General features: G+C 39.7%; 2 protein-coding genes across 3 annotated transcripts; both read left to right on the top strand.

The window, feature by feature from the left end:
* The first annotated feature begins 2944 nt into the window (after window positions 1-2944).
* Window positions 2945-9959, top strand: LOC117469172 (myelin protein zero-like protein 2). Its single transcript, XM_034113550.1, has 5 exons — window positions 2945-3282; window positions 5604-5773; window positions 6145-6355; window positions 7629-7797; window positions 8819-9959. Exons 1-5 carry the CDS (start codon window positions 3222-3224, stop codon window positions 9000-9002), a joined length of 795 nt encoding a protein of 264 aa, XP_033969441.1. The 5' UTR covers window positions 2945-3221; the 3' UTR covers window positions 9003-9959.
* Window positions 9960-14209: 4250 nt separating this feature from the next.
* scn4bb (sodium channel, voltage-gated, type IV, beta b) lies at window positions 14210-24608 on the top strand. Of its 2 annotated transcripts, none has more exons than XM_034152258.1 (6): window positions 14210-14535; window positions 14791-15088; window positions 18849-19012; window positions 19099-19318; window positions 19913-20042; window positions 20258-24608. In XM_034152258.1, exons 2-6 carry the CDS (start codon window positions 15004-15006, stop codon window positions 20352-20354), a joined length of 696 nt encoding a protein of 231 aa, XP_034008149.1. In that variant the 5' UTR covers window positions 14210-14535; window positions 14791-15003; the 3' UTR covers window positions 20355-24608. The 2 variants fall into 2 exon arrangements, with proteins under 2 accessions (XP_034008149.1, XP_034008158.1); XM_034152267.1 differs by having other exon boundaries at window positions 14779-15088.
* The last annotated feature ends 1572 nt before the right edge of the window (window positions 24609-26180 follow it).

The raw sequence follows: 26180 nt of genomic DNA, 5'->3' as shown, positions 1-26180 counted from the left end.
ATGAACTCCAGCTCAACCAACCATATTGTAATATCTAAGTAATCATCTTGAAAAATATGACATTAATAATTGTAATATACACACATCTTATTGTGAGGTTGATTTCACATACACTACTTCGACGTTAGCTTGTCTACATACTTGAGCATAGCTACCACTCGCTTACACGCAAACCCAAGCCTTAACATTCATTACGTATCATAAACACATAAATAAAGTACTCGAATTTCACTTACCGCAAAACGGCATTCATGCACCGTCTGTTTTAACCGCAGAGCGAGTCACAATAGTCCGATATATAAGCATGAAGAACAAACAAACACGGCCGGGATCAAGTTGTGTTCCCTGGATGAACTGGGCAGGCAGTGTCCCTGTAGCTTCACGGACGGAGCAGCTAGCAGAGAGACAAAAAGCTAACAGCAGCAGTCACCTGACAGAGCTGTCACTCAATGTGACCACGCCCTAATTTATGCAAAAACTTTAAGACCTAATATAAATAAAAGGGTCGCGTTAGAAAACAATTCACTCACAGATTCATAATCACGAAGGTGGAATCTAACTATATTCATAATAATATTTATTGGATCCATCGGTAGAAACATGTTTTTTTTCTGCTGTGAAAATGGGCATTTTAACATTGGGGTCTATGGAAATTGCTCCTTTCTGCAGTCAGCGCCTATCGGCCAATATATGAACTGCAGTTTGTGGCACTTCCGCATTGGCGTCCCGGCTCTTCCCCAGAGTTTGCCGCTTGGTGCTAACAGTCCAGCCGTGAAGACATCTACGGGACAGTTTTGAGATTTCTTCAAATGCCGTTGCCATGGCAACACAATGCTCACCATGAAACACGGTTTTCTCATAACTTCAGTGAAAATGCTCGAAATGGCCCAAAACTTCACAGGTTTGGTAACGATGCAGCCATCAACACATCTAAGCGTATTATGGGGTGTCATCAAATGCCATTGCCATGGCGACAGATAATTCACCATCAAGTTAGTTCAAAAGTTTGTAGTTCAAATATTCTGCTGCTTTCCCAAGCCTTTTTACTTTCTTTTCTCATCTTAATACAAATTCATTCACTACTACTTACATCTGATATTTAACTCCTTCATCCTATTTTCAGCTGCAGAAACCATTCAACTATTACATTATTCAGCTATTTCAGGACATCAAGGCTATACATGTTTGTTTAAACCTTTTCTTTTAAATATTAAGCTTTTTCTCCATTTTGTAGCTAAAAGCAGCTACCATTCAGCTAATAACATTCAGCTTTTTCTGCATTTTCAGCTAAATTCAGCCACAAATGTTCACAGTTTACAGCATTCGCACGCATTTTCTGCAGGAAATGCATTTTCTAGTTATGTTCTAATCCTCTTGTTTGTTTCAGCTATGGCCCTTCTAAAAATGGCATCAGTTAAGGCGCCAGTTACTTGGGAAGGTGACCAAATAGGGGCAGCCAACTCCTCTTCTTCCTCCACCTCCTCGTCCTCCTCCAGTTCCTCCAGTTCCTCCTGCTCCTCATCCTCTTCGTCAGACAGAGGGAAGACTCTGAAGAGTCATCTTGCTTTGATCGAGTGGACACATTGGCTGGCAAATAAACACAAAGATGGCCCCTTAGGCAGATTGCTGCATGACATACGCCGCTTTTACAAGTTCTGAAAGCAACCTCCTTTTTGTTATTAGTGTGCTTTGGATTGTTGTTTAAATAAAAATGTAAACTTGAGTGCACAGGGTTTGTTTGTTTGTTAAACTGCTTAAATAATGGTGAGGTAATCATTAGTTAATGGGTAACTACTGCTTAATGAATGGTCAAGTAAGCATTAGGTAATGGGTAACTACTGTTTTTGATGCATTACTTTACTTGAGGGGACACATACTGCTTAATGAATGGTCAAGTAAGCATTAGGTAATGGGTAACTACTGTTTTTGATGCCTTACTTTACTTGAGGGGACACATACTGCTTAATGAATGGTCAAGTAAGCATTAGGTAATGGGTAACTACTGTTTTTTGATGCATTACTTTACTTGAGGGGACACATACTGCTTAATGAATGGTCAAGTAAGCATTAGGTAATGGGTAACTACTGTTTTTGATGCATTACTTTACTTGAGGGGACACATACTGCTTAATGAATGGTCAAGTAAGCATTAGGTAATGGGCAACTACTGTTTTAGTAACGGTAAAGTAAGCATTAGGTAATGGGTAACTACTGTTTTTGTTTGAGTTCCTTGAGTTTACCGTACCCAAACGGCCTAAGTAATGGTAAGGTAAATAATGATGACTTAAGCAGTAAAACGTGAGTCGGATCCACCTCCACCAGTTGATCCAGTGTGGGACCCAAGCCAGCCGAAGATGGCAGGTTTAAAAGTGCCCTGCTGCAGCGGACCATTGCTTCAATCAAAGTCTCCCAGGAACTCCTCATTAAGTAACCATTAACGAATGATTCATTAATACAGTACCCCCAGTCTGTTTACCAGTAACTAACTAACCATAAGTTCACTGAGGAACTACTCATTAACTAACCATTAACGAATGATTCGTTAATACAGTACCCCCCAGTCTGTTTACCAGTAACTAACCATCAGTTCCTCAATCGCAGTCCCTGAGGAACTACTCATTAACTAACCATTAACTACCTAGTAGTTCCTCAGTAACTAAGCAGTAACTAAGCACATTTTGTGTACCTTATTGTAAAGTGTTACCGCCTATTCCTACACTCTAGTTTGTATTTTTACTTAAGTACAAGATCTAAGTACTTTTCCTACCTCATGACACTTTATACCACTGTCTTCTGCTTAAGTGAACAATGGCTTTGTGATACGACACTGTGGCCACAAGATGGTACCAGTCAGCAATTCTAACCTAATTCAAACTTTAAGTTGACCCTCAGTAAAGCTTTGACTTATAAAGCATACACCGACTGCTCCTGCCCATAAATCCACACTACACGCTCCGTGAGAGGCTAACAACGAGCCTGAACAGGAGGCCTACTGGCAGGTCGTGTGTGTCGGTATGTTAACAGGTTTTACCAGAGGAGAGGTGAGGCAGTAGACGCCGCCCCTCAGGTGTGGGCGCAGTGACTCACTGTTTCACCACCGACACACGGCTCTTTCACTCCGACACTCCGCGGAGACATTTGCGTTCATGCCTCCGTTCAACAAATGTGCACGAAGAGACTTTTAACAGAGTAACTAACCTGCCGGAGGTGACGCAGTTTAAATGTTTTATCCCATGTTTCGGATATGGCCTCTGCTTCTGCTGGGAGGACTCGTGCTGCCAGGTGAGTTTCAACAACTTCCTGTAGAGGGTACCGTAGGCCACTTATTATGCAACCAAAAACAAAGTTAAAGAATGTCTTTTTAGGCTCGTAACTATTTACTTCAATATCCTGCCGGAATAAGTAGGAGCTGTTTGGACAGGCAGGTTTAGACACACCTGTCTTGTATTGTGTTGTTGTTGTGTGTTGTGTGCTTTGTTGTTAAACGCAGGCTATCCCTTTTCTGGAAATGAGTCTTTGGCAGACATGGTAGACTTTTTACTCTTGTTGTTGAGTTGTTAGAATATCCACCAATGCTCCATACCTGATTGTAGTGACATTGTGAGGCTGTCCGTTTGATAAGCACTCTCATGGCCTCACAATTAATAGATAACATGGAGCAGGATTTGTAACACTCCTTATGTTCCCAGGCTTTTTCAATTGAGGGCAAAGGAACAACTGAAACTAAACTGCTCTTGCAAGTAGCACAGACCTGTTTTATTGGCAACACTCACCTGCAAAGCTATGCAATTGGAAAGTCTTTCATTTGAACTGTCATTGATATTTATTTGGAAAATTGCAAGTGTTAAATGTATTTTATATTGTATTTCTACATCCAGTTGTGATTCTGCTTTTCGAACTTATTCCTCTATCTGTTTGTTCCTGATGATAGGCTGTAATTGGCTGTTAACAAGCTCATGCTAGTTTTATGATGGTTATCTCAGTTTTATTGCTCAATCTGTGCAAGGCAAATACTGTACTGATCTGTCTTAGTAAAAGGAGCTTCCATTACAGTGTCCACTGAATGCAAACTCCATACACATCAAAATATTAAACACTTAATCACAACAAAACATTTGGTTGGAAATGAAAAGTGTTACTTTAAACTACTTTGTGAGCCTAAATCTCCACAAAATGAGGGGAATGTGGTCATATTAACAACGTACTTTAAAAAAATCAGTTTGCTTTTTTTTTTATTCTGTGGAAAAGATGTGCTTAGGCTTCCTGTATGGATCGAACTTGCGGTATCTGATGAACTTGCGCTCTCCCATAAATATATCCTGCACCACACCCCTATGATTAAACTGTAAGGATTCAAAATAAAGCTTGCACATTTTCCTGTCAGTCTTGGTCCAAGCAAATCTTATTCAAATGTTATTTCCATCTATGGCTGGCAATGGGCACGAAAACAAAAGTCAAAAAGATTGCTCTGGTCTATCCAGGTGCAAAGACATCGATAAGAGGAAGTGATAATGTTAAGAATATCACGTTATCAGGAATTAAACAAAGAAACCCTTTCTTAATAGAAAGACTTCCAAACCTATAAATAGATTTGAATAAATAATCCATCAAATCATTGAATAAAGTGACAAATAGAGTCTCTCATTGGCTTAAATGTGTATTTAATTAATGTGTGAAAAATATTCAGTATTTGTTATTTGTAAGTTCATTGGTATCCTCTTTTATTGTTCAATGTCAGTATAGGTAGGTCCCTGTAAGATTACCATACAGAGACACTGACCATGTCCTAAAGACTAGGGCTGGGTGAACTGGGGAAAATCAAATATCACAATATTTGACAAATTGCATCTATATTGATAGAGAAGACTTGTGCTATATCAAAATCCAAATAATATATCTAGTCTTATTTCAAAAAATTGATTTTAGTATCTATATCTTGCCTAAAAACGAGCATCAATGTAAGGTTTCATTTTGGTATCCCTCCATGTAGAGGATTACAGAACATTCTTTAGGCTTCAGGCTTCTTCTTCCTCTTTTTGTCCTGGAATCATTGGGAGGAATGCTTTAATCCTCAGGTCTGCTCATCACTTTTTTTTTTAAAGGTTTTCCTTTTTTGTCATGTAAAAATATGTATTATAGACCAGGTGTTAAATAAACAAACATCCAAACCTGTTTTAGATATTTTCATACCCCCTGGGTTTCTGAAGGCACCTGCAAATGCTGTTTCTATCTAACCCTCTGTACTTGCACACACATGCAATCATTAACCAATTGTAGGCGTATCAGCTCTTAGACTAGTTGAATTATTTGCTCTCTTGTTTGCTGTACCGAAGCCCTGAAGTAAAGTCATAGAGGAAAGAGAGAACCCAGCTCTTACAATTTCAAGAAGTGGCTGTGGAATAGTGGGCCGTTTTTGTCCCAAAAAAGTACAAAACAATAAACATCAGATATCTGAGGCTTTCTCTGTTCCTGTGCTCTCAACTTTCAAGGACATTTTGTTTGTTAAATACGCAGTGATAACTATGTTTGCACCTAAGAAATGAAAAAAGTGTGTTCATTATTGTCGAGGAGTATTTATTCTTACTTGCTTGTCTTTATTACAGGGGTGCAACATGTCAGTGGAATAATTATTTACACGGCGAAAGAGGTGGAAGTGGCCAACGGGACGAATGTGAAACTGAAGTGCACGTTTTCTTCCAATCACCCAGTGTCAGCTAAGTCTGTCACCGTGTCCTGGAATTTCAGAGCCCTGAACTCAAATTCAGATGAGTCGGTGTGTAGAAACTGTGTTTTTTATTGTTTTTATTAATGTAATTATTTTTGAAACCTTCTCATTATTTAGTTAGGTCCTGAAAAGTTGTAATTGTTAAGATTAGTAATATGGCTTCTCCACTTTTGTAAAAACAGCCTTTCAATATCTTTGCCGTAATTTAACAGATCTTGGTTAGGAGTGTAAGAAAATATCAATACACTTGAGTATCACGACATAATGTTGTATGATAAAAAAAAAGAGACATTTTTAGTTAATAGGCAATATTGCTAGCATTTTTATTAAATAAATGGGTTTTTCTTTGCAGAATAATCTCATGCTTTCTGATGTTAATGGACTTCTACATATGGATTGTGTGTGTGTTTATGTTCCAGGTCTTTTACTACCAGGAGCAACCATACCCTCCCATGGAAGGGCGTTTTAAAGGCCGCGCGGTGTGGTCGGGAGATATTATGAAAAAGGACGTTTCCATCACCCTGCATGAGGTGCCTGCGACCTTTAATGGCACCTTCACCTGCCAGGTGCGCAACCTTCCAGATGTGCACGGCAGCAGCGGAGAGCTCACCCTCAGAGTCGTCAACAAAGGTTAGACTGGAGGCACGGCAATGTTCTACAGAAAAAGAACATTTAAAAGATGTTAAACGGTTTATTTGTACAATGTATTTCTACAGGGAGGTCAGGGCTCAAGGTCTTCAATAGCCGCGTTCACACCGGAGTACTTTTCACCGTACTTTTCGCGTTTAGTTCCGTTAGTACCCCTTATGTCGCGTTCACACCAAAAAGAGCACTTCATCTCGGGAACTTTTACCCCCATTTTTAGTGGCTGCTGAGAGATGGTACTTTCCTGGGGGAAAAAAGTTCCCCAGTTCTGGTTGGCTGGGCGAATTGCAAACCACGCCCCGTACAACTCTGAAATGTTTTGTAGAGCCGCCATTTTATTATCCTGGCATTAGCATTATTAGCATTATCATTCGCCCAGTGCACAAACGCAGAGAGACTAACTTATGGCAACACAAAAGAAAACATGGGAGCGGTGGAGATGAGGAGGTGTCGGCGTTCTGGCGATTTACTCGGAAGGCTTCAGTAGAAGCTGCTGGGAGTCCCAGCAGCTTCTACTGAAGCCAGTCCCCAACTCCGGGGACATCCGGCCGGGGACTCCAGATGGCAGTATACGCCGTGAAATTGTTTGCGGCCTGCCAGTAAACCCAAAGCAGAAGAAGACTAAGTGACGTCAGCGGCTCATTTGCGTAATCTTCCCTCAGGGAAAAGTACTCCGGTGTGAACGCGATCTGTACTAAATACGGCAAAGTACTTGGTGTGAACGCGCCTATTGGGACAGGTAGGGGTTCAGTGTCTGGCTCAAGAGCACTTTGACAGACCACGGCATTGTGTGAAAAACAAAAAATTTGCATTTTTACATATCAATTACTTAACCTGTGTTACCTTGAATTCTTTAACACTTTGTTTTTCTTGCGTGCCTTTATGTGGTTTTATGCCCAAACCTCACAATTTAATACACCTCGGACTGGATCAGTAGCGTGAACTGTTGAAGCTTTAGACTGTATGTGGAAGTGGTATTATACGTGCCCCCATTCACTTCAATTCATCCATTTTTGGATTCTTCGTCCCTATGGAGACATGCAAGAAGAACAACGTTTTCTTTAAGAATTCAAGATAAAAGGGGGAATGATTTATAAAGAAATCAATTTTTATGGGGGTGAAGTATTGCTTCAATCACTCAGGCAGCGTGTTTTTCTTTTGTATTCTTATGGTATCTCTATTTTGTCAAATTTCCCATTAGGCTGCACCCAGCTTTCACCCGTTGTAATCCCTGATTTGAGTGTATTGTTGCTTCTAGTTTCCCTCTCTGAGATCAGCATCCTGGCAGCAGCAGTTGGCGGCGCCTGTGGTGTCATCCTCATCCTCCTCTCTATCTTCGTGGTGGTGAGGCTCTGCAGGAAAAAAAATGTGGAGTCCGACCCTGAGATGCAAGTGCGGGAACACGAGTGGAAGGACCCGACCGTGTGGTGAGGGCCGGAGAGGCAGAGCTCCTCTTCTTCTCGGGACTGGTGTCGAGCCTGATTGGCTGCTGGAAAAGACAAATGAATTTTGAGGGTGGGGATGCATCTTTTCCTTCCATGTTTGCTCCTCCTATGTGAACCTCCTCAGATATTATTATAGTTTGTCTTCTTCAGTATTAGAGCTTTAATATCCGATTTGTAGTAACGCCAAATTATACACTTTTATATGTTTTTTACCAAAAGTTTGCCAGTGATTGTAATTACTTGCTTAATTTTATTGAGAGTTTTATAAACTGTTGAGGAGGAGATGTACATATGGAGATTTGCTTTCCTTCCTACAGTACATGCTGTTCTTGGAGCTTGTTAATTGACCTCAATTCACTCCAGCAGTGCACTAGTTTACATTATTCTCTTGATTATTTTATCATATTACCATGTGATTTAAAAAAAAAAATCATTAGTTGAATTATGTGTTTTATAGAATTACACTTAAATTAACTAATAACTTTAAACATTTCATTGATCACATCCCTAAATTGCAGAAAGAGCATTTCAAACATGATACTGCTGCAGTGAATTGAATCTTATCTTCTCGACTGCCTGCTGTTTACGTTTTGAAGCTATGGAAGATAAGCTGAAAAACTTTTTTTCCCTGGCAAAACATTTCCTTCTAACTGTGAGCAGTAGCTGCAACAACAACTGGTGCTTCACAGTTTGTGCCACTTTGATTTGTGACTACAGGTGAACACTTTGAGACCCAGACAACCATGAACTGTATTTGTTGGAGAAATGTTCACAAATTCATGTTATGGTCCTCTTTGTCCACGGAAAGAAGCAGTACATCAATTCTCCGCGGTACTCTGGGTTTGGTTAAAGGCTAGGATTTTGGGTATTGTATTCTATAAAGCCTCCATATTTGTTATTTTGCCTCTTTTTACACTTTCCCTGCTGCCGGATATCCATGAATAGTCTGTTTCATTGTTAGCGTGTGTGTGATGTATTTTCTTTTTTGCGGGGGTTGCGTCAGTTCACCTGAAGAGGCCATTCATCTAACAGTTTTCAAGGAGAAAGAACCTGTTAGCTCAGATGATGAAGCGTCTGAACCCAGCAGTGGAGATGATGATGAGGAAGAGGATGGCCTTGAAGACGATGACGACGATGACGACGATGATGACGATGATGATGGTGGAGATGACGACGATGATGATTAAATGGACACACTCAAACGATTATAATCGTCTTTCCCGGTATTAACGTCTGCCTTTTTGCCTCTCATGAACATGATTGAAATGGTTATGTGTAATTTATTGTACATTTTTCAGAGTTTTGTGCATTTTTCAGAGTTTCGTGCATTATAGTCAACGAATTACAGTATAAATAAGAGTAGATGTTAAAGGAATGCCCACCCTAAAATAGCTGTTTTTCTAACAATAACTCGCCCCGTACCTGAAATTCGTAAAGAAAAAGTAGTTGTTTATTGCATGCCTCAAGTGTGGATTAAGAACTCAAAATCTTAGAAAAGTTATGATGAATTAAAGCAAACAACAGCAATACTTTATACAAACAAAATTGTTTACAAACCCTCACACAACTATACGCAGACTTTGACATGTACAATTGGCAGAGTTCCCCTTTTAAGTTCTGTGTGATGTACTGTATGGATGTGGATTGATTGAAGTGAATTTGTTGTACATGACTCCTGTAACTTCGCTTATTTGTTGTGTTTTTTTTACTGGATTTCCATACAACTGCTGGAATTCTATTGCCTCAGATCAATTTAGTGAAAACTCATGAATTTTCATGTCAAATAAATGGTCTATGGATTTTTTTCCAGAGAGAAGAGCCAGTTTATTTTGGCTCATTGCTTAAACTTCCACTTGCTAGTGGACACATTGTTTTTTCCAACCTATAAATGTTTCTCCGGTTTAATCTTTAAAAGCATCAGCCGAGGGTACAAATCCTCATTTAAGAAAGAAACGGTTTACCTGTGTTACCCATTTGAGTGATGAACAAAGCAATGTGTTGATTGTATAAGTGATTTTGTATTTAGATTTTGTACATAGTGTAAAATAAGCAGAACTTTACTCTTTTTAAAAATATGAACCCTAGAACTGTTGTCATGTCTATCTATTTTTAACCTATGGAATAAAGAAATGTTTTTAAGATTATTGAGCAGTATGAAGTGTATTTTGATTATATATGTTTTAAAGAGTACAGTGTGTGGGAAGAGACCAGGTCTCTAGGCTTACAGATTGGGTGAGTGAGTGTGAAATTCCATCAGCCACTCCTTTACTGTACGTGTGTCACACAGGACAATGAGTAACACTCACACTTCCTGGGCTTTAAACAGCTGAGTGAATCTCAGTTTATTCACCTTTGGATCTTGCAGTGCAAAAATGGAGCTGCCTGTGTCTTGGAATGACTTAATTTGTTTTCTATACAGGCCGAATTATTCTCACTGTTTAAAAGGTTGAGGGATCTTTTAACACCTACTGAACAAATATATAAATACCAGGCATTGATGTTTTGACACTTGCATTATAACTCACTGGAACATGAGTGTTTTTCCAGTGCAGGGATTTGAGCACTGAGTCATAAAAACAACAGTAGGGGCATGTAAGACACTCGCCCCCTGGTGGTAACATAGCCTCCCCTTTTCATTGTCCTTAAGGGGTGTTTTACTTAGTATTATTTGTTTAACTTGGACACAATCCATGCTTTCATATCCGTCCTACTAAAACAAAAAAACAGTGCAGTCAATATAGTTATTCAAGTCATGTTAGAAAGGGACTCTGGGGCATGTGGGAACCTGCCTGGAATTACACAAGTTCTCCTCACGGATTCTTTAGTTCAGTCTGCATTGTACATAATACTTTGTATGAGATGCCGTGCTAAACAAATTAAAAGAAGCAGTTTACTCACTTGTTTCTTTATAGTACTCTAACAACTACTGAATAACAAAAATGGGTTTGGGTTTATTAAGCTGTGTGTGCCTTTATACAGTACTGTAGCTATAGTAGGCACAGAAAGAAAAATAAATATATTCTGCTATTTATCATTCTGGGTGTTTTTTGTAATTTGTGTAGCCTAGAGGTAGAATGTAACAGCACATCTGCTCAAGTGCCATCCTTGAGTACAATTTATGCTACTTGTATGCTATACTTCAGTATTAATTCTTCTGAATAGCCTCCGTTTCACTTAAATGTGCAATGCCTATGTTAACAGTTCCACCAAAGAGTAATTCCTCTTAACTGCTGAAATGTAATTATCTTGGGGGCAGCATAAAGAAGATGGGAACAGAACACTAACAGCTCTTCAAATTCTGAGTTAATATTTCGAGCTTCTTGGCAAACGTTGCTTATTTAGCAGCATTAGCATTAGTGTTTATAGCTATCTGATAAAGGTAAGTCCAATTAACTCTCTTTTTAGCTCTATTAGTAGGCCTAGTAGGATTACCTACTTGCCCTAGAGTAGCACCAAATGAAGCCTCTCATGTATTAAATGTTTTGTTTTCCTTTAGAGAAAACAACATGCTGCTAACTGTCACCCCTAATGTAGGCTGATTCACAAACTGGGGCTAGTTCAGTTTAGCCACTAAACATTTTGCTAGTTACGAACTGGCTAGGTTTTAGGAACTTTTTCTTTGCCTTTTGAAGATGACGCTATGGGTGACGGTTTGTTTGTTTGAAGTTATGTTTTGGATGAAGCCTTGAATTGGTACAACACATAACATTTAGGGAGAGGTTTCTTTTGTCGTTTCTGGGCACAAGCAGGTGACAGTTTGTGGTAATACTGGATTTTAATGTTGGTTTCCCCCCAGGCAAAGATGCTTTCATTATTAACAGATTCTAAACACATGTGCAATCTCTGAAACACCTTTGAAGAACTAACTGGTGCCAGATAACAGGTTCAAAACAACTATTTATGTTTATTCTAGTCTATGGTAAATGTGGTAAGAACAATTTTTACATTTGATTTATACTCATTATAGTCAAACTCGACCCCTAACCGTAAACTCCAATATTACCACAGCTGGCAGATTATTTTTTAACAGCTTATTTTTTCTTTTTTTACAGTGTAGCCTACTGCAGTTACTGTTCAATTATGCAATACAATTATAGTAAAAGTAGCAGAAACCTTTTAATGTAGTGAATTAAAACATGTGAATACTATTTCCACCACTGAATTTATGTTTTCATTATGTTTTGCTCTAACACTCCAACCCACAGAGCGCTGACACGTGTGTCCTTGTCTCTTTCCTTTGGAGCAGCACACATTTTGCTGCAGTAAGAGCAAATGACACCTACGTGCTTTTAAATGCTGAGGTTGCACCTACATGGCATCCATTAATAATATGGGACACATGATAATTCATATATGTTTACTACATACCAAGTGGTTATGTTTGTGTGACTGTACATGAGCACTCTGTGTTGTCCTGCACAGGTCTGCAGCAGCACCCTGTCTTTCTGCAGCAAAATGCTTCTTTTCTTTTTTTCCTTTGCAGTTCTGGAAGAGTTCCCACCGCTGCTGCATTAAAACTCCAGTGGAGGGGCCTGCAGAGGAGAGCGGTGAGCATGCAGCCCGGCCACATGATCTCTCACTTTAGAGTTTCACATCCGTCAAACCACTCCCTACTCTATCTGTACTGTCACCCAGCACCACACTTCACCTACTTCTATATATGCTTAATATGAACCATATTAGTTATTATTGGTGTTTGTAATTTACAGCTTATTAATTGTGTTCAGGCCCTGCAGGTTCCAGCCTCGATAAAATCTATTACTGTTTAATTAAACACAGATTTACTTTGTGCACTCATCAGCCAATTACACACATTAGATTTTAATTTAATTTCTTCTAGTTTTGCTTAGTGAGTTGTGTCAATACCCTCTTTTCCCCTCACAATCCACTAAAACGTGCTTATGATATTGAATGCAATAGTATAACAGCTGACATCTGAATTAGATGTGTTTCACAAAATCTAAACAAATAATAGGTATTTCAAATTTTGCATGAGCTACAAGATGCCATTCTTAAACATCTGCATATTTGCCTAATAACTTTCTCAATTAAAAACAGATTGCAGTGTAAGTATTTTCAAAGTATTGTACAGTATACTGTACACGTATACTGCGTGACAAATACCTGCATCTATCTTTGAAACTGAAGTTAAATCTAGCAAATTAAATTCCAGTTGCATCCTCTTACGAGTTGCAAACGTTACCTTTTCTTCTCATGTTAAGGAAAAAGCATTTCTGTAAGCTGAGAAAAATACATCAGGAGGTTAAGTCCAAAATGGATGTGTAGCTGTCCCCGTGTCCTCTGCCTGTGTAACTGTACCTCGGCTCAGATGGCAAGCCTTGTCACATGGTCTCAGTTGCATCCAGTTAACACTCACATTTCTCAATTCTTCCCAATATGAAACTCTGATTAACCAGTCACCAACCTTTTTTCTTCTACTGAACTCATAAGACACCATTACTGTGTAGTCACCTTCTATTTCCAGTAATAGATGGAGTTAGACAGGCATATGATCTTAAGTGTATGAATGCAACGTTAGCCAGGTCTAACCTCAACTACTCAAATCTCTGAGCTAAGCACTTCCTGCGCCATGTCCTGCAGTGAATAGTGCAGACAGACACTATTGGTCAGCTGTCGATGACTGATGCGTGGTTACATTTATGGGAAAGGAGCTGTCCCATTGTGAGAAATGACTACACACACAGCCTCATATCATAATGTATTTGCTGCTGCATCACACTGATCACACTAGAGTAATGAAAGCCTCATGATGTACAGGACAGTTTGACCTTCGAGGCATTGCATGGGACACATATGCACACATCACCAGGGGACGTTGATTATCCTGAGCCAGGAGAATATGAGTCCCAGCAGGGGCATGCCTTTCAGGGGAAGGGGGGAGGAGAGGAAAGTGCAATCATAAGAAAACGTCTCCCACTATCAATAATATAGAAGACAAAAACAAAGGTAACTGCTTTCAGAGGTTCATCCCATTTGAATAGAGAGTAGCAACCGTATGGTTTATCCTGCTACTTGTAATTCTGTAAGTTTGTTCCTCGAAGGTGATGTTATCAGTGAGAGAACATGCCTATTTATGAATGGAGAGTTTTGGTGTGGGACTGTGTGTCTGGCCCCGGCCCTGTGGCTGCATCACTCCTCCTCCTGCTCAACCTGCACTGCAGAACTTTTCTCTGATCTTCACAAACACTCTGACAAAAGTGCCTGAGTCTGCATTCACGCCCCGAGTCAGGAGATGGGGAGGAGGGTGAGGCAGGGAGGGGGGAGGAGGAGGAGGAGAGAATAAGATGGTTCGGGGGGCAGGTGAGGGAGGGGAGACGGAGAGATGGGTGGGGGAGAGAGAGGTGGCATGCAGCCAACAGAGAGGACGGGGAAAAGTTGTGAGGGAGCCGGGGGGACGGGGCAGGGAGAGGAGTCGGCGTCATTGATGCTCTGCTGAGGGGAAATGAGAGCAGCGGCTTTTCCTCCTGTCCGTCTGTCTCCCTACGTTTGTGTTTTTCTCCCCCCTCTCCTCTCTAATTGTCTCCCGTCCTGGCTGCCGCTGCAATGTGGCTGGCTCTGCAGTGAAAGTGCTGGCTGGCTGGATTCTCCTTGACTGAACCCTGACTGTGCGCAGTGTGTGTAACTCCGCCGCTGTCCTATCCACACTGACTCAGCTGTGCAGCCTGCCGGCCTCTGAGAGAGCACCGGCTGCAGGAGCAGGTAACATGACAAAACGTAATCTGTGCATGTGTTTTTTCCTTGAGCTTACCCCTTTTACATGGGGTAAAGAGTAGTTTCTAGCATGCAGGAAACACACACAAACCTGTACCTTTACCTGTCCCGAATGTGCTTTTATAGGGACTTTATGTCCTATTTTAACATGTCAGTTGATCAACTTTTTCTTTCCTCCCTGCTCTCTCTCTCTGTCCCTTTCTTCTTCTTTGCCCTCTGTCTAACCTACAGTCTCTTTCACAGGAGTGTAGTGGGGGCTGGCGGGCAGGCTCCTCACCCCCAGCTGCTGCAGGAGCACAGCTTGGACTTGTTTGGGCTGAAGACACCCAGACAGCAGCTTCCAGATTTAAGTCCAGTATACCAGAGAGGATAAGTTGCTGTAAAGGATATTTTACAAGTTCTCTGGAGCCCGCTGGATTCTGCTGCAGCAATTCTTTTGGAGCTGATCTTGCTGCCATGGAGGTCCAGTGGGCCGGGGTTGAAGTCCCGAGGATGGGCCCTCAACACACAGCTGTCGGCCTGATCTTCTCTCTGCTGCTTGGTAATGTCTGGCTCTCACTTCACGTCACCTCTCTTTACTTGCTATGGGATGCCACAGCTCATGTGCACAGTGCCTCTTGTCTCTCACCTTTATTTTCCTTTAAACTTGAGACAATATGAGCATGTTTTTGTATTGTTATGCCGAGTTAGATCTGACATTGACCTTCATCAGCTCCTGACATACGCAGGTGTTTTTTGTATTTTTATTTAGTCCATGTGTCGGTACACTAGGATTTACAAAAGAGGTTTGTTTTGTTGATAGGACTAGTTTAAAAGCTGTGTGAGTAGTCGTTTGTGGAGTTTATGGGTTTCATTACATCAGCAAAATGTGCTGCTGGGTCTGCCTGGAAACAGAAAGGACACAGACCATGACGGGTTCATAAAATGCAGTTGTTCGGAGTCTTTGACTGATAGTGGCTGCACACTGATCTGTGATCCGAATTGCTATGGATTGGGATTGTATGTCCACAAAAAGATATGTCAGCAGAATAGATGCTCTTGTAAATGGAAAGCTGTGACAGACTACAGGCCCTGCCATGCACTGTTTAGTGTGCTGGACCAGAGGTGCATCTGCAGTAAAGTGCAGTAGGGTCACTTTAAGCAGTGTCTTGTAAAACATCAGGAGTGCTTTTGCAGTGAACGGACAGTAGGTAACTATGGGTGTGGGTTATCAATGCAGTAATAGTTCAGCGAACACATACTTAATAGATAAACATCCATCAGACCACGGTCACTGACATTATTGTCAGCTCTAAAACATCCTTTCAACATGACCAGTCTTTCAAAGTCGATCACATTAAAAATCAATAATACATTTAAACCATTACTGTCCCATTTACACACATGACCTTCATTGTCAGTGGTGATGTGCTGCCAGGTTAACATTGTAATGGTATTTCCAGGATTTGTTGTTTGCAGGTGTTATCTTTATTTAGAATGAACACCAAACAAGATGGCGGCCTATAAGTTAAACTGCATGGTAGACTAACTAGCAGGTGCAGGTGGCTAAGGAGCAGAAAGAAAGATGCTACAGCGGTTTCATCAAAGCTTCAGCATTTTACAGGGCTGTAATGATATGTAGTGATCTTATGTCTTAGTATGTTTGGCTTCCAACAGGCTGTTCATGTTGAATTATGTTCCACTTTGAGAGACACTGTTTTTTTTTGTTTTTTTTTCTAAATCCTCATAATTCAAAGCAAATCACCTTTTACCTCAAATAAGATTGTTTTAGGGCCCCCCTTGCGAAAATCTCAGTTTCAATGATGTGGGTAGCATAGTGATAGCATTAAAAAACAAGGTTTGTTCTAAGTTGACATATTTAGGCTAGAAACTAGAGCATTGCTGTTCTACTTTTATCTGAAGCACCATATCTTTACCTTGCAAAACAAAACTTGATTGGATACCTAAAACACAAATTCAAAACAGAGCCCTTACTGATTTAAGGGGGATTAATGTTTTAATGTTTAGACACAATACAAAAGAAATTCAGGCTCATTGAAAGGAGACCAGATACTTTATTAAGAAATTCAACTTGTTTTGTTCTTGGTCTCTTATCAACAGCTTCAGTACCTAGAGTAATGGCATCATTATATTGTATCTTCATTGAAATCAAATATTTTAAGTACACACAAAGGAACACAAGTTGTAAAGAATGCAGAATGCAGAATGCGCATCTTGCATAAGGCTGATCAAAAAGCCAGCGTGACACTAAACATTTGCACAAGGATCTAGACGGGAGGGGTTGTTTCCATTAAAAAAATGTGCAAGCTCACTGTGCTGCATTGGACCAGCTGAGGAAAATGGTTGGAGAGAGTGAGGTTTGTGAGATAGCCGGGGTGAGAGATGAGAATGAATCAATATCGTTCCCACATACAGTACGCCACAGCTCCGCATGGATGGAGCCGTATCTGATGTTACGTTACTCCTCTTTGCTGCAGTGGTGCTTGTCAGACGTTGACCTTGACCGTGTTATGAGCCAGTCGTAACACACTGTGCCCAAAACAGAGGGCACAATCCTGGGAAGGTTAGAAACAGCACCGAAAATACAGCTGCTCCTAAAACCATTTATCTTATCCTGGTATCAGGTTTTTTTGTATTACCTCTGCACTAGTTCTGCACAGCATCTTTTGGGCATGCAGTTTACAAGTCACACACTAGATGGAAGCATTAAGCACTAGGAGCCTTAGTGGTGTGAGCATTCAGAGAATTTTAACAGCTGGTTAAATGCTAAAGTGAACCTATTTGTTACCTGTGATCTTGACACAAAACTAGGTGGCTAAATGAGAAGGTGAAATACCTGCTAAGTCGAGAACAAATAAGGAATAAGGCAAAAACATCTAATAAAAAAGACATGGCAATTTTCTCTTTTGAATGGTGGAAGTCAAATGTAATTACAGGGACTTCCTGTCTGTGGTCCCTGGTGTACAGGAACAGTTCTTACTCTGAGAGTTTCTCTTCTCTTATTTACATAAATGTCACAGGTTTTTGGGTCATGTCACTGTGGGTTTGACTAGCCTAGTGCCTTAGTATATGTTTACCTAAAATTAAATTAAACTGGTTTCCAACAGAAACTTTCAAAGTGGGAGGCAGGAAAATGTGAATTTGTTCTAACATTAGCTAAAAGAAGATAATATAGAATAGCCTAAATGTGGGTGATTTGTTTAAAGAGAAGGAGCTGGAAGTAATGACTATTTAAATTGTCAATGAATCTGCTTTAGCCTATTAAAGATAATGTATGTTCAGGATTTCTTGCTGTTCTGAAATTGTATTCTGATGGTTAATTGCACCTTTTGTTAGTCGGATTTGATAAATTGTCAGCTAAATGAAATGCAATGTAATGGTAAATTAACTGTATTTGCGTAGCACTTTATCCAGTCTTTACGACTCCCAAAGCACTTCTACACTCAGAAGTGATCATTCACCCATTCATACCCCATTCATACTGAGCAATGGGCCACTTGCTCACACTGTTGGCCATCAGGATAGGGATAGGATACATCGACATATTGACTACAGGGGCTGGATACAACCTACTGATAGAAAGCCCACCGCACTTCCTCACAGCCACATCACAGTAATCTGTTGATTGTTTCTCAATGAATTGTTTATTTTGAGTAGTCTCAAATCTGTGAACATCTTGCTACAGCAAGCATATGATTAACTTAGCTTAGCACAAAAACTAAAGAAAGTATCTGAGTGACAGCCACAATAAGAGCTGTTCAAATTCTCTAATTGCTAAGGAAAAGTGCTTAAATGCCTTCTTTCTTATCACCTTAAGCATAAGTTACCCTATATAGACCATCCTTAATGAAAAGAAAGAAGGAAATGCTATCCCACACTTCATTTATAGTGATGGCAGACCCACAATAACATCCACATTCACATAGTTACAGTAGGTAGCCTATAGGTGCAGTCCAATTCTCTTAGCGCTGTAGTTTTCTTTTCTTAGTCCTTTCCGGTTCGAAAAACAATTATATTATAATATAATTTTTACTCTTCAACCGCACCGAAGACTTTCTCTTGACCCCAGGAAAAGTTACTTCAGGAAGTACTTTCTCACGATAATGACAAGACTTCTCAAACATGCATGAACACACAGGAAAATCTTTGTTCAAACCTTAAAAACAGTCTAGGACATAGGCCCCTGTAAAATTGCATAAAGAAGCACATGATACCCATTTCTCAAAATGTTGAAAGCTTGCTTTAACGTAGACTGACACTGCTGCACTGTAAAATGTAACTCTATTCCCGTTCATCCTCAGGCGCGTGGTATGTCCAGGGCCTGGAAATGTCTGTGGGGAAGATTCCCTTCCTGCAGGCGGTGAATGGCAGCACAGTCTTGTTGCCTTGCACGTACTTGAGCTGTATTGGCATTAAAGACCTCTACTTCAGCTGGACGTTTAATGAAAATGGCACCATGCAGAAGGTAAGATCCCTCTAGTTGAGAGAAATGTTCAGGTAACTAACTGTTTGGAAGTTTTTAGATGATTGACTGCTTGTTGCTCCCGTCAGGTGTGCGATTCCTTGATAGTGTCAGAGGAGTCGAAGCCAGAAGTGAGTATATATCGAGAGCGGGTGGAGTTTATTGGGAAGAACATTGACCGCAACGTCTCCATCTTGCTGTGGAACATCACCTTCGAGGACGCAGGCGAGTGGACTTGTTTTGGACGCAACCCCAAAGAAAAGGGCCGGAACCACAGCACCATCTTCACCCTCATCGTGGTGGACGAGTGTGAGTGGTCTAAGCTGGTAATGTGGGTCATATATGTGAAGGAGGGATATGGTTTATTTTCCTTTCATCATATGAATGGGTTCGAAGGTGAAATTGTATTCTTATTAATTTGTATTTACATTTAGTAACTGCCCAAACGATCTTAAACCAGTCCAACATAATCTCACCTTGAACAAATATGTGTCCCTTTCAGCAACAAAAGTGGACCTAATTAAGTGGAAAATGTGACAACACATCCCCTTAGATTTGAATAGTTTAACTATGTGCCCTGACATACTGTATATTGGCCAATCACAATGTAGGACAACTCATTGGGGCTAGCTTGATAGCCCCATAAGGTGCATGCTGAAGTGCAAATAAACTAGAACATGCATTAATTTGTATGCTAATTAGATAAATCAGGCCACATATACATATAAGGCTACTGCTGAGTAAAAGAATGAAAATTACCAAAAATGATCAGATAAAGAGCTTATATTCCTTCTGTTAAAAGTTGGAGAACATTTTTATTTTTTGGAACCTCTCATTAAACGGATTATATATACATTTGTTCCCCCAATCATCATTTCTCTGGTGTTCTGTCCATGTCTGCAGTGAGGGTGGTGGACAACACACTGACCATCATCATAGCCTCTGCTGTGGGCGGAGGAATCGCAGGGCTAATGGCCTTCATGTTGCTCAAGAACTTCACTCTTTTTGTTCTTGCCAAGCTTGAGGAGAAAAAGTGAGTTATCACCACCACCTGCGCGTTTACCAGCTATGTCACTTTTTCAGACTGTTTGATCAGAGCCCACTTTTAGAGGTCGGCAGGCAATTTCGAGTAGCTCAGATACTGTAAATGCTGAAGAAGATTTTTGAGTGAGCTCAAAATGTGTCTTTGACCTGCCGTGCATGTACAGTTCTAACTTTGTCTTCTTTTTCCCCCTGACGCCACTGCAGTAAGGAGTGCCTTGTAACTTCATCAGGGATCGACAACACAGAAAATGGCCTCTCAGGATCCAAAGCTGATTCAAAACCAACACCAAAAAGGAAATGAGAAAGTGCACGTATATAACAGCATATAAGTACTTATAATGATGTACTGTTGCATATATTTGTATATGCACACGTGTTTGCACACAAGCAAATTCATTATGTTTAGGTAGGTTCTTAAAAACTGCCTGGCTGTGGCCTTCAAAGGTGAATACATACATGTGCACGGAAAGGTAGCTGTGCAGATGATATACAACTATAGCTTGTGCAAGTCAATGCACACATAATTATTTAAAATGTGCTCATAACTTTAAAGAAAACAATATTTAAAGGATAATGTCACCTACCATAAACACTTATCCTCTATATACTGTATATAGGATTCATATGTACTGCCCACCTGGAATCCCAAAGACCCTTTGCCAACACATTACCAGAAAAAACAACTGAAAGGTGTCTTTGTTTTTCTTTTGTGTGTGGCTTGCTGTATCTTATGAAATGTCCCTATTAAAGTTAATGTGCACTTTTACTTAATGAAATGTGACCTGGTGGCGCACAGAGCCTGTATATCAGGTCCAAAAAGCAACTAGGAAAAACACTGTTACCAAGTTGCCTCTGGTTAGTTAGACAGTGGATGGAACACATTGCTGTGGCAACAGTCACAAAGGACTTGTTACCTTAAAAGGTAGTTTTACAACTTAACTATTAAAAAAAGAATAGTCTGGAAATTCTTCAACTGATCGATTCCCCACTGTTCGGCAGGCTCTGTAAAATATAAACGCATCAAAATTGTATTAGATTTGTTGATTTATTTCTGGATTTTTGGTCTTTTGAAAGATTCCCAGTGGTCATCATCTGATACCTCCACACCTAAAAGCATGCTTGTTAATGAGCATTAAGCTACGTGTCTCTGGTTGGTGGTTTCTTGTTGAATTGGTTACATTAAAACCAAAGTATGCACACATTTTATTAGATTATGGGAATGTTTGTGTGAATGTGTTTGTACATTTATTGTGTGTGTGTGTGTGTGTGTGGGTTTATTCAAGAAAAGATACCAGCAGTTGTATATCATTTTGCACATATCAAAATCTGTGGCCACAGCCAGAGTACATACACATTTAAACTTTGACTGTTTTCATCCGAAGTCAAAACAATAGATTTTTTTGTTTAAGCGCTTGAGACAGGATAAAATGCAATGTAGTTATAGCTGGGCTGAATCCCTCTTTAACAAACACCAAATTCAAAGTATCCCTTTGATGAGATGGACATCTGAGTCAACATCAAATTATATGATGTGATATGATGTCTGATTTATTCAAACAACTAACAAAACAAAGTGTTCTTTGTAACAGAATATTATAGGACTCAGCCCAGCTCTTTATCCTGTACCTTTCTGCTTGATATAAAACACAGGTGCCTGTTAGTGCTTCTATGCTCCTCTGCCAGCGGGGACAACTACATATTGCAAAACAGTTTATAAAGCTCAGCAAAAAAGTAATAATACAATAAGCTTCTGAACTGACATGATAGACAATCCCTTAAAAACAACCCCACCCCTAGAAAATGAATGACCCTCTGATGATGCTGCTTTTAAGACAAATAACCAATGCATTTTAAGCATGTGCAACACAAGCCAGATTTTAGATACAATGCTTGAAAACAAAAACCCTTCCTTTTTGGAGAGGAAACATGCTCCGATGTACTAAGACTGATAGAGTCAGCTCTGAGGTTAACTGTAAATCCCATTGTATGCCATGCTAATTTCATTGTGCTAACCCTTGCTAAGGCTAAGCATTTTTTGGTGACGTCGCCCTGGACACTGTATGCCTTGATCAAACTCAACATATATTAGTACGGGCCACCTTGTAAAACATGACTTGTTTCTTCTTAAACAGAGACAAATCAGTCTGTGTTTTGCAATAAATTCACAGCAGTGAAAAGATGATCCTGCCCATGCATTCAGTAAATTAACACCCATTTCAAATGTTATCAACCCATTAAATGGCCTTTTATCAGTTGTTATCACTGCCATTGAATTGTAATGCTGTGAAATGGTCACGATTTTAAACATGTAAATGTAACAAAAACACTTTGTTAGGTTTTGAAGATAATGGTTTAAGTTCAAATACGTACATCAGTCACATAAGTTAAGTTATACGTAAGTAAAGTGTGTTACCGCTGTTAAGGACAAAAAAGTATGTTCACTTTCCTTTATTATTAAATATAGATCAAGATTTGATTCAACAGAGGACACAAATAGTAAGCGCTTGATTACAGTTGCAGACATTGTTGCTTTAAAAAAATGTTTAGTCCTACACATTGGCTCCTGTCATTATTACTATGGCTACTACATGTTGCAACCTAACGATTTTTGAATGTCCCAGCGTTGGTCCAACTCACCAATAGATAAAAAAGGTCTACTGAGCCAACTATGAGGTAAATTAGAGCCATACCACCTCAAATCATTGCTTTGATGACAACTGGTACAAGGCATTTATTCGGCTAATAAGATTTGAAGCAGGTGCATAAACATCCATTCAGCCAGCCACTACTTTTTGCAATAAATCATCTTTAGCAACTGCACTGCAGTGAAAAATAATTAACATGGTTGTGCTGACCATGCATACAGTAAATAACGTATAAATTCATACTCTAAATGATCATGGGATGAGGCCTCAGAAAGCTGGCACGGTATGGGGGCTGTAGTTCAAGCAGGAAATAAAACATGCCAAACAGGGATGATTCCTACTGAGCATCATGTTAGGAGATGAATGTATCTGCATCACATACTAAAGGTGAATACAATTTCACCTACATTTACTGTTGCACATTTAAGACACTGAATGTCTGGCTTTAAAATAATTACCTCTGGAGAGTGGGACAAATGTGTGTGTGAGCTCTGGGTCAGATATGATTGTACCTCCCCAGTTTCAGCAGGTGTTAGCTCAGCATACTGTACACTGTGAGTTTCTGGTGGTGTCTGAAGCTAATTTTTATGTTGACAATAATGTGCCTCCACATTAAAGAGACTACAGCCTTTAGTCACTGGCTTGAAGCAATATTATTAAATGGATGTGTGTGACACTTTAAAAACACGTTTATTATTTTTGTACATGATTATCCAATGATGAGATCATCATGCTTTTTTGCTTTTCGATGCAGAGCTAAATAATTCAATACCACGCCATCTGACATGGTGAGTACGAAGCTACAGCTAATGTCTGCTTAGCTTAGCTTAGCATAAATACTGGAAATGGGGAAACAGCTAGCCTGGCTCTTTACAAAGGAAACAATCCGCCTACAAACACCTTTAAATCTCACTTAGCATGACATATCTCATTTGTTTAATCTTAAGTGGCACTTAGAGGTGTTGGAAGTTAGATTTCATTTTTCAAAAGTGTTTGACAGAGCAAGGCTAGCTGTATCCCCTGCTGTCTTTAAAGCTATGCTCAGCTATCATTTGAAAAATATCCCATTAATTAAGTTATAAACCAGTGGACTATTTGCTATAAAATATTGAATTATTATTTAGAAAGAATTATCAATTGTGGGCCTATTTGATGACACTGATGGAAAGGCAAAATTGCAGAAAAAGCTGAGGTCACTTCATTGTCCCAATTATTGGGATATTTAAAAAAACAACAACAAGGTCATTGCAGGTAGAAGGTGCAACGGGTAATATATACATTTATCATATGCCTTTACAATGTTAGACTCAAGAGAGAAAATCCACCTTGGCGAAGAACTGTATGAATTGGGTTTTCAAGATATCAGGTCTTAACCTCCGGCTGTTGCTTTAAAAAATGAATACAATGTTTAGCAAATTATTTTATGGCAATGATTTTTTTTAACTGTTGAAAAGTGGGTTTTCTTTGACTGGCTAATCTCTGTCAGTTGTTGTCCTGTTAGACTTCAATGAGTGAATGAATTGAGAACGTTTTTGGGCAGTGATTGTGTCAGTGAGGGCAAATGATGACAAGCAACTCTATGCAAATCACAAAAGTGACAGTTTGTCACACTGCACCTTTGAGTTACTGTGACAGTTCTGTGAGCAATACAACAGTATGAGATGTCCTGGATCAGTGGAACATCCAGAGAGGAGTTTGGAGTGGACTGGAGCCCCTGTACTCGATCAGACCCTGCAGAGCGTACAGACTCACCAAGTCATGCTCCACCGCTGCTCTCTGCATGCTGTACATCTTTAAAGCTCTTGCTCACCCTTAAATTATGTCTCCATTGTCAACCTTTCATCTGTCCATGAGCTCTTAATGTCTTTATTATAGAAACACAAAATCTAATAAAGTTTTTAATAAAATCTGTTCTGTTTGACTATAAAGATTACAACACTACATCTATTTTTTTTGCACTTTTATTGTCATTATGTAGTACAGGTACGATGTAACGACATGGTTTCTCTGCATTTGACCCATCCTAGTGTTAGGAGCAGTGGGCTGCCATTATGAACGGCGCCCGGAGAGCAGTGTAGGGAACGGTGCCTTGCTCAGGGACACCTCGGTAGCACTTGGTCTTGTCGGGACTTGAACTGGTGACCTTCCAGTTGCCAAGCCAAGCCAAGTCCCTATGGACTTCACCACCACCGCCCTTCACCACATCTTTGAGGTTTAAATCAGAATTCTTTATTTATCCCAGGGATATGCAATGTAATGGATAATTTGGGTTTTGTGAGTTGCTCCATAACATAAATAAAATACAAATATTCTTTTTTTTTTTATCAATATGTTTATTGATTTTCAGCATACAAAAAAATCACATACATAGGACGAAGACATAGAGCCAAAAGCAATACATATATACACAGGACAACTACATTACTTTACATTAAAGAAAAATAACAACACTAAATTTAATTGGTACATACATACAACCAGTGGCGTTTTTATATGTACAAAAGTGGTGGGGCACAAAAAACGTAGATGTCTATATATAAGCTTCTGCAGTGACGTGCAGTGAGGTTCATGGCTGGTGAGGCACTGGCACTGACTCTTCAGGTTTACAAATATTATATTTTGACCTAAACCAAAATATAATATTATTTTCAAAAGCTTTTTTGTCTGATGCTTCGATTAATTTTAAACAGTTCAACAAAAGGATACCCAAAAAATGTAATTTTATCATTTAAATATTGAATTGTTCTCTCTTAGTAAGATCCCATTTTCAATAAAATTGCGGTCTTACCTTGACTTGAAGATGAAGTCCATTTGTCTATCCTTCTGGACAAAAAATTCTATTACTTTTTTGTAAAAGTCCTCCTTATCTTCTTGTAGTTTCAAAAGTCTATCATAAATCTAAATCGATAGATTTATGATTCAAAAATTATAAAAGTAGGGTAGACATGTGGATATTATCCGGCTGAACAAAACGTGCATTTATCTAACAGGTACGTTTCCCACAGATCTTATTTCGAGCTATTTTCTAAAATCCTATGGAGAAATCTCATTGCTTTTTTGTCGAGGGAAGCCATGCGCAGCTTACTTCCGGGTTTTAGGACGCGTCACTGCAGCTCTCTCGTCTCCTCTTCACACGCCACACTTTTCACGGCACACGTACTTACAGCCAATCAGCTCTGAATGATGTGAGATGACGTATGGTGGGGATGGCAGCTCAGTGCCCCTATGGTCATTATTTTTTTGCCACACACATTAAATAGGAAAATACTCTGAGCATGCGCAGTGTAGTTTTTACAGTCACCGTTCACTTAGACCAGTGGTTCTCAAACCTTTTCTGTCATTCCCCACTTTGAACAGGTGGGCCTTTTCAAGCCCCACCTGTTCCTCATCGCTCCAATAAAATGGTAGGCCAAGCTTAAAATTGTCAAATGTATCGTTCTATAGCAGGGGTCTCCAACCTTTTAGGGTGAGGGCTACTTTCA

This window comes from Trematomus bernacchii, unplaced genomic scaffold (assembly GCF_902827165.1).
Source record: "Trematomus bernacchii unplaced genomic scaffold, fTreBer1.1, whole genome shotgun sequence".
Lineage (NCBI taxonomy): Eukaryota > Metazoa > Chordata > Actinopteri > Perciformes > Nototheniidae > Trematomus > Trematomus bernacchii.
The sequence above is the reverse complement of the archived record's forward strand: the minus strand, read 5'-3'. Positions and strand labels throughout refer to the sequence as shown.